General features: G+C 34.7%; 1 protein-coding gene across 4 annotated transcripts in view; it reads left to right on the forward strand.

Annotated features, from left to right (window-relative positions):
* DOCK4 (dedicator of cytokinesis 4) overlaps window positions 1-14,392 on the forward strand; it is a 244,634-nt gene that overhangs the window by 151,524 nt on the left and 78,718 nt on the right. For all 4 annotated transcript variants that reach the window (XM_040062079.2, XM_040062081.2, XM_040062080.2 and 1 more), the window contains exons 14-21: window positions 4,411-4,535; window positions 6,019-6,181; window positions 6,679-6,785; window positions 7,340-7,496; window positions 13,050-13,147; window positions 13,247-13,330; window positions 13,431-13,531; window positions 13,862-13,943. In XM_040062079.2, coding sequence (XP_039918013.1) covers window positions 4,411-4,535; window positions 6,019-6,181; window positions 6,679-6,785; window positions 7,340-7,496; window positions 13,050-13,147; window positions 13,247-13,330; window positions 13,431-13,531; window positions 13,862-13,943 — 917 coding nt within the window. The remainder of the gene's footprint in view (window positions 1-4,410; window positions 4,536-6,018; window positions 6,182-6,678; window positions 6,786-7,339; window positions 7,497-13,049; window positions 13,148-13,246; window positions 13,331-13,430; window positions 13,532-13,861; window positions 13,944-14,392) is intronic.

Genomic DNA, 14,392 nt, shown 5'->3' on the forward strand with positions numbered 1-14,392 from the left:
TAGGCCATTATATCAATGGTGAAATAATGCAAAAATTTGGTGTCCAAATTTCTTTTTCTAGGTTTTTATTCCAATTTTCTTTCCAGAGTGACACTTACTTGTCAAATCCATTTTCTTTTCTACCAGCAGCTGTTTTCTGATAAGGCTTTGTGCTTGGTATTTATAAACCTGTTGAATTTTTTATTTTATGAACTTATACTTGTAAATACATTTATTCAAATACTGTGCTAAAGATTTGTCAGGAACATGGTGTAAAGTTCTTAACATCTCACAATGTTGGATCTAATTACCCATAGCAGGATGGGGTGAGGTGTTCCACTAGTTTTTTTATTTTATTCTTTATTCTTATTATTGTTATTTATTTTATTCAGTCTCAGTGAAGGCAGAGACGTAAAAGATGGTAAAACTCATGTTACACCATAACAACAGGAGCCAAAGTTCTCTTTGTTATGAGGCCTTTTAGAAGCTTTTTAGCCAACAGGCTAATGCTAAAAGTTTACAAGCGTCCACTTGAGCCAATTGAGCCAATCAATAAACACTACATGTACACCTTACAGCATACAATAGTTGTTTGTTTTATGTTTTGTGCAGCTCAGAAACATTTTGTGCTCCAAATATTTCAAGGCCTAAAATTCAACTCTGTTTCAGCCATTTGTCTATGTAAGCTTATTGCAGCACTGTAAAAGTCCTCTGCTTTTTCGGTTCCCGCATCATAGCTGAACAGTGCAAGTTCAATATAGTTGGTTTTCTTGTACTTTGGTTGCAAGTAATGATAGTGTTTTAAATCAATAGTGAAATATATGTGTCCCTCCAAACAGGAGGCAAGTTCACAGTGAACCCTGCATTTCTCTAGATATTATAAAATGCCAGATATGCCACATACTTCGAGGAAAGAAAGCTGATGTTGAATTCACCTGGTACAGACTGTATACTTGATACATAGTCCAGAGTTTACTTTTTTTAAAAATTAATTTTCCAGTCTATTTCAATCATATCCCTCTGCTTTTCTATTAATTTCTGTATAAAACATGGTTATCCCTCATATAGCAAAAGAGGCTTAGTCTCCTCTTAGATTTAATTTGCCGTGTATGGTAATGGAAAAAAAGGGCATTTTCTTTCACTAACATGACCAACGTGTCTTGAATTTCTTCAAGACATTGAAAACAGAGCAGAGCTTCCTGAATGGAGAGAGATCAGGGCAAGATTCACCTGAACTATCTTTTCATGACACTGATTACAAATTCTGCCAAGGCTCTGTTAGGACAACAGCCGGTAAATATTTGAGAAAGTACATCCTACACCTCTGTCTTTTTTCACTGTGATTTGATTTCTTCTGGCAGTTAAAAAGGTAAAATACAACAGGTTTGGATTAAAAAAGTCAAATCAAACAAACTTGAAATGCATTGAAACACAATTTTTAAAAGCCTCCTTCACTTCTATGGAGACCCAATTACTTCTTTGAAAAATGCTCACCTATTTTTTTTTGTATAGAATTGTAGGCTGATGTGAGTTGGAAGGGATAGTTAAAGATTATTGTCTCTGCCTGTACCACATAGACAGGAATGTCTTTCACTAGGTCAGGTCGCTCAAAACCACTTCCAACCTGACCTTGAACGCTTCTGGTAATAGGGCATCCTGTTCCACTGTCATTTTCATTTGCATTTAAGCCCCATACAGTTTACTCTATTTAAAAAGGAAAACTTACAGCTTTCACTGAGTTACACCTAGGGTAAGTCATTACATTTGTGGTGGAAATGCTTATTCAGTTATGGGTATGTTTCTGTGAAGATCCCGTGGAAAACTGAAATAAATCTGTGTTGATTAATGAAAATAATGTAGCACAAATGCATGTAGGATTCAAGTTAATTTTTAAAGAGATCTTGCTGCACCTACAAGTGTTTGCTCAAATCATCTCTATAACAAAGCTTTTTCTGAATACTGTGTGTTATCATTTTTTCTCAATGTAAAATACTTGAAAGGGACCAGCAGGCAGCACTAGCTAGATCTAAGCCCAGTATGTGCATATGCTAAGCAAGGACCCAACATATGCTGCAAGCTTTTTGGTAATGATACTATTCTAACATATAAAATTTCTATAATGAATAAGTATTGCAATGTAGAAATAATCACAATCGAGTAGTTTTAATGGTAGTCTTAATGAGTTTTTAGGTTTTAATTTTGTTACTTGAATAAATAATAAGACCAGCTTTACAGATTCAGATCAACGGTCCATCTAGCTGAGGATCCTTGTTGCAAGGCAATCTGAAGGAAAAGTATAAGCTGAGTATGCACATATGCTTGTATGGTAATTACCCCCTGATGCTCTCCCTGCCTCCAGCTATTTTCAACTCAGAGGATTTCCTGAGTCCTGTTTCATATCCTGTAACTGATCTTTTTTCCACAATTTTTCCATCCTTTCCTTTCATCCTTTTATGTTACTTACATTCATAACATCCTTTGGAAAACTTTGGGGTTGTGTTTGGGTTCTGTTTAGAGATTGCTTTTGTGTGTTGGGGTTTTTTTGTTTTGTTTTGTTTTTGTTTGTTTGTTTTTTCTTATACATCTTGCTGTCCATCACCTGAATAACCATCACCTTTTGCTTATTTTAAACCTGTTTCCCACCAGGAACCAGAGACTAGTGGTTGCACACACTAGTAATTCAGCTCTTTCATCCTTGACTTCAGACAAATCTAGTATTTGTTCTGTTGATTCTTTCTGGCTGTATTCTAGCCTCTGCCCATGATTGTTTCAGCAGGTAACTGATAGTAAGGTAATACAGTAGTAGATTTCCCCCCCCTCTTTATGGGCATGGGTCTTGAGTGATTTGTGACATGGCAGTTTCTTAAATTTTTCTATCATTTAGATTGTGCTTTGGATGAAGAATTTAATTATTCCTTCAAAGTTATATTATTTTTATAATATTATTACTATCAGTGATGTAATAACACTATAAAAATATTAGATGACTATAGAAAGATCATTGTTTCTGTTACTTAAAAATGACTGGAAAGTTGCATGCAGTAAAATACAAGGAATGTGAAACATGAGGGTATTGTAGAAAGTTCAATCAAGTCAAATTCTACTTACACATTGAAATGAAGGTAGAAATTGTAGATGCATTTATTATTTATGCTACATATAGTATGATTAATTTTACCCACGATACAAGTACACATCCTATGGTTGCCTTCTACATGGCACACCCATAAATATACTAAACTATCACACTTTATTTCAGCGGTGCTGAGTGAAAATCCGCCTTATTAAAATATAAACTTTTCACTAAGTTTGCATTTCTCTAGATGAAAACATATGTTCTCAGTTTCTGTTTCAACAAAGTCCAGAAATAAGAATTTTCAAAAATTCTCCTAATTATGATGCTGTTCATTGTTCTGCCTTTCACAAGGAAAGTCCAGTTACTCAAAGTATTCTAGTAATGTTTGTCAAGAGCTGGATTAGTTTAGAAATAGATTCAGCATCTTTAAACATAGTAGGAGCTTCCCCACTATGGCACTTCTATCACCACCAGTACTGCTTTTGCCTGTCCTGTCCCTGCTGCAACCACTCTTTCCTCTTTTCATTAAACTTTGCAATTTGTGTCAACTGAAACTAAAATAAAATTACTATTGATCTTGTCCACATGGTCTGTTTATGTTCTGACAGACTACTTAGCGTGATACTGCATGAACTTGCAAAGAAGTTCAATTTAAATATGCTAGCAGTACTTGTAGATACCATGTGGTACTAAGGTAGTCTCTGTATTGAATTTGTAGTTTAAATGTCATGATGAAGAGTCTAATTTCTCAGAAGCCTTTCCAACAAGCAAAAAATAAGCTAACTAACCAAACTTTTCCCTTATGAGCTTTGGAACGCCTTATTAATGTAAAATATATTGAGATTTTTCAGATTAGAAATTTGAATGCTCACAATCTGGGAAGATTGTCCTTCTAATGGAAGGAACACCAACATATTGGCTTTTTCTTTTGCAAAATAATACACTTCTTTTTAAGGTTAAGTAGAAAAAAGTTGTAATCAGTTAAACAGAGAACTGTGATGATTACAGGTAAAAGATTAATATTGGCTTAGATTAGAAGAAGAATTAAATGAGGTGGCACTAGACACAGTATAGCTAGAGGGGGGCAATGAAAAGACCAAACAGATCTAACAGATGAGTAGAAGCCCTTAGAATTGGTTTAGTATGGCAGATAATCTTTGGGTTTTGACAGGGATGAAGGTCTTTTGCTTTTCTTGGTTTACAAAAACAATTATTGTTTAAAATCCAAAAATACTGCTAAGTTGTGGATGTAGCACTATCCTTTGTAAGATAAAATAAAAATCTACTTAAGTACTAAAAGCAAAAGTAAACTGACTTTTGGACACATTGTTTTGTTTGTTTGTTTTTTCTGATAGGTGAAATGCGGAATGATTTATATATCACTGTAGAAAGAGGAGAATTTGAGAAAGGAGGGAAAAGTGTGGCCAGAAATGTGGAAGTGACAATGCATGTGGTGGACAGCAGTGGTCAAATTTTAAAGGTATCTTTGTTTTATGCTTTTCCTTGTTGTAGTTAATTTTGATACGTTTTCTGATGTAAGTCTTGGAGGCATTGATTGAAGAGTAGAAAAATGCATTGGAAAGAATATATTTTGCTGTCTTTAGGTATTATAAGTATTTCCATTTCCAAATAAAGTATTTGCTTAAAATGTTTATAAAATGTCTGTATAACATCTTAATGTGTCTTTGTTTTACTTCTGTGATAAATTATATTATTGCAATAAACACGTAAAATTGCCAACCAAATAAATAATGATTCCATTAAGATGCTGGAAAATGTTGAAGCAAGATGAAGTTTGGGAGAATTTTGTATTTCCTAAGAATTCTTCTTAGAAATATGCATTTTTTTGTGTTACATGGAACAGCTTGTCTTGATAATTTTTGTCATGATAATTTTTAATTTTGTCTCTGATTTTAATAAATCAGGGATCCTCGCTGCAGAAGTCAGCACCATGTGTCAGTAAAAAAATAGTGTTCCTTCTCATTTTCAAATTTTATTGTATGCTGCTGGTGACAGCTTACAAACAGGCAATGGCTTAAATTTTAATTATTAATAGATGACTGTTTCTCAAAATTTTTCTGTACTAAAAAGATTTCACATTCAAAATTTTCATCACACATTTTTTATGGTTTTGTTTGTTTGTTTTTAATTTTTAAAGTAGTATTTTCGTATGTATTTCATGGGCTGTGGGGTAACACAATGAAGAAAGGCTGCACAAATAGCTGGTTCAAATTGCGTGTTTGCATATCTGAAGTGAAATTGTGCATCTACATGCATGGCATGCAATATAGATACATTTATATATATATACACAGACGTGTGTGTGTGTATAAATTGAACAAATAAAAGATATTGAGATTATAATTGCAAAAGCTACACCCTACCTTTCCCACAGAGAATTAATAGATATCCCCAAGTCAGGACTTTAGACAAATCCATTATTCTGCCTTGCTACAGAGAGTCCATCATGGGTGTTGTAAAGGCAGCCAACACTTTTCTTCCTGATCACAGAATCCACATTTATTTTCTAATGCTGGGACATATCACTGGTTGGTAAACAGGGTTACAGGCTTATTTCAGATGACTGAAGATCTTGACCCTGGGCTGTTCTGGTCTCAGTTCTATTCTTTGTTGCTGGGGGATAACATTGGCAGGACCATGTTGTGTCATGGGAATCCACAACACATGTATTGCTAAAGCCTCCCTGATCACCCAGTGCACCCTGTTTAACACTTCTGTCCTAAATTATGTGAATCATTCTTGCCATTTCTAATTTTCTAATTGCAAATATAAAGAAAAAAAGTGCTACTGTTTTTGAGGGTTATAAGATATTGAACAATGTACCAAATGTGATATTCATGATATGAATGTAAACATTAAATAGTCTTCCTTGGAAGAGCAGTCCTTGATAACATTTTACCAGTGAACTAATCTGTCTTTAATCATATTTTTTTCTTCATTAGGATTTTATCTCATTTGGCTCTGGAGAGCCACCAGCCAGCGAGTACCATTCTTTTGTGCTTTATCATAACAATTGTCCCAGATGGGCTGAGCTGCTAAAACTTCCTATTCCTGTGGATAAGTTCAGAGGAGCTCATATCCGCTGTGAATTCCGGCACTGTTCCAGTAAGTGGTGCTCTGCTAGTCCTCCCCATTATGGCTGTAGTCAACACACGAGCTCCCATATCACCTCAGGGAAAAGACAGCTGCAAGAACTTTCTCTGTAATGCTTTTTTTACTTAGAAAATTCTGAAATTTTTGAAACATTATGAAACATTTTAGAGATAATTTTGAGGTAAAAATTGCTGACTTGTTCCACATTCTGCGTTCCTAGGTATGAAACAGGTTCCACAGAGGAGAATAAACTTCTGTACGTTAGTAAGATTGCATATTTGGTGGCTTACATTATTTGTTGTTAATATATCCTAAATTATTTCAGAATACTCCCTTCTGATTTAAAGTGAGAAAAAAAGAACATTACAAGAGACAATATACAAACCAGAGCAACAATTCAACATAATCTTTGTCTGACTAGCTGCAGATCCAGTATACTTTCTTATGTTGCATTGTATACATTTATTTTGTCTAAAAAGTATGGTCTTATCTTTATATATGCATTTCAGCAAAAGAAAAGGGTGAGAAGAAGTTGTTTGGCTTTTCTTTCATGCCTCTGATGCAGGAAAATGGGAGGACTCTTCCAGATGGCACCCATGAACTAATTGTACACAAGGTAATTTGAATTAGCAGTCATTAGCTGTTATGATTCCACTGGAACCTACTTTAAATGCCCAGAGACATTAAGCTGAGAAAGTCTGTATTGATTACCAAATGAGTGATGATCTTGTCACCTTTAAAATATCCATTGCTGATTGTTTAGTATTCACCTTCCTGATATAAACTGCAATTGAATCTAGGTATGTGTTTCAGTGCACTGGTTTTCCTAAGTCTTACTGTTATATCACATTGTGTTATAATGAATTCCACAAAGGTAAGTTATTTTAACTTTGTGGAATTCTCTTTCCACGTATAAGAGTTGTCGCTTTGTTCAGAAGATTTTATATGTTAGATTCCATCATGAAAATTTGTAGCTAATCATTTAATGTAACCTGTGCAAATTTGTTAAGTTTCAATGTCAATATATGATGCTATGTTCTAAAACCAAAGTTGCAGGAGGCATAGTGGAAATTCTTCAGTTTCTGACAGAGAAACAATGATTCATATAGTTTAGACATTTGGTCAACTGTTTTGTGCAGTACAGTTATTTTTACTGGTTTATTTTCACAGTGTGAAGAAAATGCAAACCTTCAGGATTCTGGTCGCTACCTCAAACTCCCCTTTTCCAAGGGAATATCCCTAGGAAACAACAGCCAAGCAGTAAAAGCCACTAAAGAATCCTTCTGGATTACATCCTTTCTCTGCTCCACTAAACTCACACAAAATGGTAGGATATGTTAATTATTTAAAACACAATGAGTTGAAATGTGTGTGATAGCTAGTCTTTTCCATGCCAAGCAAGCATGGATGTACTCAAAAATAGCTTATGTTCCATCTATTTTATGAACTGTTGTTTTGTTGTTCTTTTTTTTTTTTTTTTTTTTCCCCCCATGATTTTTTTTTTTTTTTTAAGCCAGATGGAAACAAATGGATCATGATAAACCACTGTTTTTAAGTAGTTCAAGAATGCTTTTTAGATGACTGTGATATTGGATCAAATGCAGCACTTCTGGAATCAACTATCAGAACCCAGCTGCTTTATAAAACCTCTCAAACTGTTTGTTGTAGAGTTTTTATGAAATACTTATTGTCAGCTTTAGGCTATAGTACTTTGTTTCTAATTAGGCATATATTGCTTTTTTGTTTCTCTTCAAACCAACAAACATTTACTGCTACTTAAAACAGTCTTATACACTGGCTATAAGGAGCAGCAGACTTAAGTATATGTGTTTACACTCTCTACCAGTGCTCTGTGTAAATTTCTTAACCAGCATTATGTATAAAATTCTAGAGGTTCTTGTTTACCTGCCATAACTGAACTACCTGTAACTAAAACAAAAAAAACTGTGGAACAATTTTCAAAAAATTCCTAAATATTGTGTATTTTCTCGGTAATGTGTTTCTGACCATTCTTTGCTAGAACCACAATTTTATAATATTTCTTTGATCTCTCTTGTGTGTGAATATCTGTGACTTTACCCATCCTCTGTGTATTATGATAAAATTGCTAACTTCTTGCAAATTGATTATCGATGTCTTACAAAAACTAGAGCAGCTTTTTAAATTGAAATAGTGCTCTTAATTTTCATCCTTTAATAGCAAGTGTGCAAAAGAGAACTGTGTGTAAACAGTAAGAGGCTTGTTTCCTTGCACACACCCATTTTGTATTGTCATAGCAATTACCTTAGTAATGAAAGTTACTCAATGAAAGATTTTCCCAAAGGTGGCTAATAGGGAATCAGACACTAAATTTGCTTCAGTTAAAGGCCTTTATTTAGGAAATTACATGAATCTACTGGTACTTACACATGAATAAAAGTGTCTCACTGATAAATAGTTGCCCTATTGTCTGGGGTTCTAATACTAACTTTTGTTTACAGTTCAGGAGTTATTTTGTACTTAATGTAAATAGATGTGTGGCATAGGGCATTAAATTTCCTCCTTTTTTTAAACCATATTCTGAGTAAGAGGGTGTAGAATATCTGAATAATATTGATCCCCTTTTCAGCTCTGAAAGAGTTAACAATTATTTCAGCAGTACTTCAGAGGGTGGAAATATTTTCAATAGACAGGCTCATATTTTCTCCAAGGATCTTCTTTGGGAAGTTCATCTTGGTGAGTTTCCAAATCCCCATTCTTTTAAACAAAAATTTGCCAAAATCTATTGCATGCTCAGAAAATGAACATAGAGCAAAGCATGTGGATATTTGGTCATGTGAGCATTACTTCAGTTATCCCTGAGAGAATGTAGCTTATGTATTAAAAAATACAGGATTAAAAAGATCTGTGTATTTAATTTTTTAGTAAACATTTGTATTGGTATTTTTGAAAATTGCTGCTTATTTTTTAATTTGTTTTTAAGTTTGGAGATTTTTCTGAATGTCTCAGAGATTCACCTGTTGTTTATAAACAACAATGTCCAGTCTGAAAATGAATTGAAAATTATTCTGTTGTCTGGCTATGGGGTGGGGAAGGACCCCAAACCCAGACTTGTAAAGGGTGTGACTGAATTAGGCTGCAGCTTTACTCGCTTGCTGGGAAATTTTACTCAGCTGTCATTCTCTCATTGATTGTTCCCACATGCCATCAGCTCTCATGCATTTTAAAATTATGGGGACTGGGGGACGGAGGCTGGCTCCTAGTTGTTGGGATCCATAACTTCTTTACTCTGGGTACTTTGGAGGGGTTATTAGGGTTATTTCCAAACTATTTTTAGAGACCTTCTAACCAGGGGACTCTCTGCATTCATCGTGGCTAAGAACGCATCCTTATCTAATCTTTCAACTAGTTAGTTTTTCCTTCACTTTTCACTTTTTAACTCTCCTGTAGAGTTAATCAGTTACTATTAGCAAAAAGTATACTAGCTTTTATCTATTATATTCTTAGATGGGTAGTTATTTTTCATTACTCTATAAAACCCCAAAAGAGTGAAAGAGAACATACTATTTTTCTACTGAGCCGTTGCCAAAACAGTCTTATTTTTTGACATATAGTAGGGATCACTTGCTGCAAGAGAGTCAGTAAGTCTTCCAATAAGTCTGAATATTTTAGCTGTTGGCATCCACTCATTTCTCAGCACTGATCGGTTCATCCCTGGTCAGCAGCTGATCAGCAGCAGAGCAATAACACCATACAGCATGGCGGAGGTGCAATCCTTCTAGCTACATTTAAAAAGAAACAAACCAGTGAATCAATAAAACAAAAGTGGCACTGGGCAGCTTTCTGAGTAACCCTTGTTCAGAAGAAGTGTTGGTGACCACAGAAGCAGCCTGCTGAAAGTGACGTGCTGACTGCCAGTTCTGAAATTCAGTCTTTTCCTCCTGAAGTGTAGTGGTGTCATAACAAGCCAATTTCTGATGTCTCAGGACTTACATGAGAGAGATGGAAAATGATCCCAAACCACTTCCTTAACTCGTGATTCTAAACCTTCTATTAAACCTAGCTCTTCAGATTTAAATTACAGGTTTTGAGAAGGGATGTGTTTTATTTGGTAAGGATTATAGGTCAAGTATAGTCTATTTAAAATATACAGGCCTTGATTATTTTGAAGATGATGCATTGGAAATATTTTTATTCTTTAGCAAAATAATTTGTCACCAGTGACTTTTTCCCTTTTCCAAAACGATGATTTCCTAGTGGGACTATTTCTGGGGACAATTTTATATTCTCCTCTCTCTTACTACATGACACTGCTATCCGTTCCCCTTCTGGTTCACATGTCAGATTTTCTATTCATATCATTTATGCTTGGGCTGTTCACTAATGTTATCTTAGAATGTCTTTCCTCCTTAGCACTTCGTTGAAATGAGTGTCTTACATTTGCCTTTTCTTTTTAAATCCCTCAACAAATCCCTAATGTTGAATGTCAACTATTTTCTCCAGCAAACCTGTAAAGAAGTGTTTTTCCTGCTCTGAGCTGACAGTCTCAACTAGTCTTGCTACTCATCAGCTTGAGCTGAGGCTTAAAGTGTAGAAGTACGTTTAATTATCCAAAAGACAAATGTAGTTCACTGGATTTGTAAATCTTGTTTCTTAAAAATTCCTGACAGAAAGAATAAGACCTATCATTTGTCCTTGATCTTTGGGATGTGTCTCTGAAGTACGTGTGGGACTTTTTGTCACTCAGTGTGACTCAAAGATCTCTTTTTTCCATGCCAACACAACTTGAAGCGAAACAAAAATGTAACACATACATGCATCAAAACAATCTGTGTCCAGCAAAAGCAATTTAGGCAGCAAAATATTTGCGGAATCTTATGTTGGTTGTTTGCCATTAGCACCTATGGCAAAATTTGAATATAGGTGGAGGTTTATTTAATGTTAATAAAGTAAAAATTATTACTTCATTTTTTGTGGTATAGAGGAAGTTCCCTGGAGCAAACCGGAAAGAGATGACACAACGATGGGTGTTGTTCAAGTATTACTTGAGTGTGAAAACAGTCTGTGGTAGAAAGCAGCCAAAAGGAGGCTGAACCAAGAGGAAAAAGTGCTATTAACTTCTTACTTTAATAACTACTGAAGACACTTCAGAAGCGCTGACTCCTTCTAACACGCTGCTGGGCAGTGTTTAGCTTGAACTGATGGGAGGGTTGGATGGTGATTGAGGTTTTCTGCTCCAAACCACTAGGCACTGAGAATTTCTGAAAAGCTGGTCAGTAAAGTGTGGCAGTAGTAAACTTGAATATAAAAGGGATTTGGGATTTATTTAATTCAACAGTCAAAAATATGTGTAGCTTTTACTGAATACATCTTGAAAGGAACTCTGCAGATGTGTCTGAGTTAAGCAAGGAAAAGCTGCTGAAAAATAAGCCAAGTTTGCAAAGCTATTTTAGGATATTGAAGGGTATGGAGCAAGGAATTCACAATCTTATAGGAAGGTGGGTTTTTTAGTACATCTGTGAAGAAGTAACATGTGTCCAAAGACTATTAAATATAGAACTTACATTTAAGACAGATGGAAGGGCAGATATGTTAATATGGCCATCCGTCCATGATGAATTTTATGCAGGTATTTACAAGATTAAAAAAATCAACATGTATTAATTCAGATGAGCTGTAAGATGAGTTTATCAAAGACGAATCATGCCAGAATAAACTTCTTAATCTTTCTTTTCAATTTTTTTTTGTTTGTTTATTATTGAGAGGAAATGCAGCAGTTCAATAATGCAGCACGTGAGAAAACATATAGATTACAAATAAGAATTTTCTAACAGACAAATAAAAAAGTTGAAGTGGAAGGTTGCACTATAGTGGAAAGAATTCCCTTCCTGAGCAGATGGAAAATGCTACTAGATCTGAAGAAATCTCTGGGATTTATCTCTGTTTTAAAGGACTGGAAGGGTGTGGAGATGAGAGGAACTTCACTAAAATCTGAGACAATTTTCTGCTAATATGTTGTTGAAAGGTCTCATCAGTTGAGAGGGACAAAATCAAATTATGATACAGCAAAGCATTGTAACTTTGATTTAAATAATTAAGAAGAAAGAACAGAAATTAGATTGAATCTAATGGTAGAAAAAGTAGGATACACTAGTGGAGATTCCTGGGGGATTCTTCTCTAGCCAGGGAGCTGGATAGTGTTAAACAGGAGAAGCATCATATTGGTGACATAAATATGTCTAAAAGACTCTCAAATTCTAGAACGCAGATGTCAGGTGTTTACAACAGATGTATGAGCTTGCTAATGTTGTAATCTTATCTGTAATGTAGTTATCATTTTGGTTAAGAAAGCTGAAAGACAAGGAGTTAAAACTGGAGGAAGTTTGGACACACTCAGGTACATTTAGCTCAGAATAGTTCATTTTCCAGAAGAGATTTTTTTTTTTTTTTTTTTTTTTTTTTAAATCAAGTGGAATCTTAGAGGCATCGTGTTTGTTCTCTAAAAAGACAGAAACGTGAGTGTTTCAAATACATTCAAGTTAGTCATTAGGAGATTGTTTCTAGCTTTCAGAGAGTAACTCTGCAAGTCATCCTTCAATGGGATGAGAGAGGGTAAAATAATTGCTTAATTTAAGATAGTATCTGAATAAGATTGCATGGTAGAGTTGCCACAGGAGACTGATTTTAGTCACCCAGTAGCATATTCTTTTGTCTGTTTTGCTGGAGCAATTACAGAGTGGAATGAAAACGTGTTGTTGGGAAAATCATATTACAGCAAATCTGGAGGTGTTTTCTTTTGTTTTAATGATGCCAAATTTTACTGAATGGGCTATAATATTAAAATTTAAAATATTAAATGCTGCTTTGCTTCCAACTTTAATCTTGCATTTTGTTTTTGCAGGAGATATGCTTGACCTTCTAAAGTGGAGAACCCACCCAGACAAAATTGCAGGTTGCCTCTCAAAATTAAAAGAAATTGATGGTTCAGAAATAGTGAAGGTATATACCTTTTTATACTTTTAGATGATATGAGGGAAATAATGCATTTTCATGTTACAGAAATATCTATGTAGTAACACTTTTATTCTCTCCCATCAGTTTCTTCAAGATACACTAGACACTTTATTTGGGATTTTAGATGAAAATTCTCAAAAATATGGATCAAAAGTATTTGATTGCTTGGTAAGTTTCATTTTGTGATTATACTTAACACTAGTTAAAAGCTAAGTAAAACAAACAAAAAAAAAGTGTTGTGGTTTTTTTCTTTTTCTCTCACATTTAGGTTCACATAATCAATTTGCTGCAGGACAGCAAGTTTCACCACTTTAAGCCAGTAATGGACACTTACATTGAAAGTCATTTTGCAGGAGCACTTGCATACAGGTGAAGTCTGTACTTCTTCTATCTGATTTAATACTGACAGTTATTACTAAACTAAAAGAATCAATCATTAGGTTAAGGAAATGGTGTTTCCCTGTTGAAATCATTCTACTGCATATTTAATGCTGGTATTATTGGCCATTCATCAGAGATCTACTAGGTGCTCTTCAGCAGACTTAAAACTAAGTGTACTATTGAGTCTGGTGAAATCTAGTCATATATTTTTCGTTTTGCCAGTGTTTCTCATACAACAGCTATTGGCTTGCATTTTATGTGCAAAGATAACTCTTCTCCCACTTCTGTGTTATAATACTTTCTGATGTGCTATTATAGAGATCTTATAAAAGTACTGAAGTGGCATATTGATCGAGTCACTGAGGTGGAGCTTCATGATCACATACAGGAAGTACTGAAGGTAATAAAAATTGTTGAAGCAAAATATATATTTGAATGATGTATTCACACAGTACACACAGGTTTAACTTAGGGAATGAAGCAGAATATATATAAATGATGGAACAGTAGTACCAGTTCTAGAGAGCTGCAGACTTTCACTGTAGTCATCTTATTCATTATTCTCTTTTGTCAGTAAGTTGACCATTGAGGCCCACTACCCCATTAGTCTCTATCTTCCTTACCAAATGAGGAAAAGCAATAAAATATAGATTACACTGATGGCATTGACATCCATTGCATGAATCTAAGTGGCAGACACACATGTTGACCCAATGGTTCATTCCTGACACCAGGGAATTCTACTGATTATGGTAGTTGTGGTTGTTCTCGTTGCCCCGCTTTGTAACATCAGAAGAGCTTAACACGCCATCAGGCTGAGCTATACAACACAATAATCCCATTTGGGAT

The sequence above is a fragment of the Hirundo rustica genome, chromosome 4, assembly GCF_015227805.2.
Source record: "Hirundo rustica isolate bHirRus1 chromosome 4, bHirRus1.pri.v3, whole genome shotgun sequence".
NCBI lineage: Eukaryota > Metazoa > Chordata > Aves > Passeriformes > Hirundinidae > Hirundo > Hirundo rustica.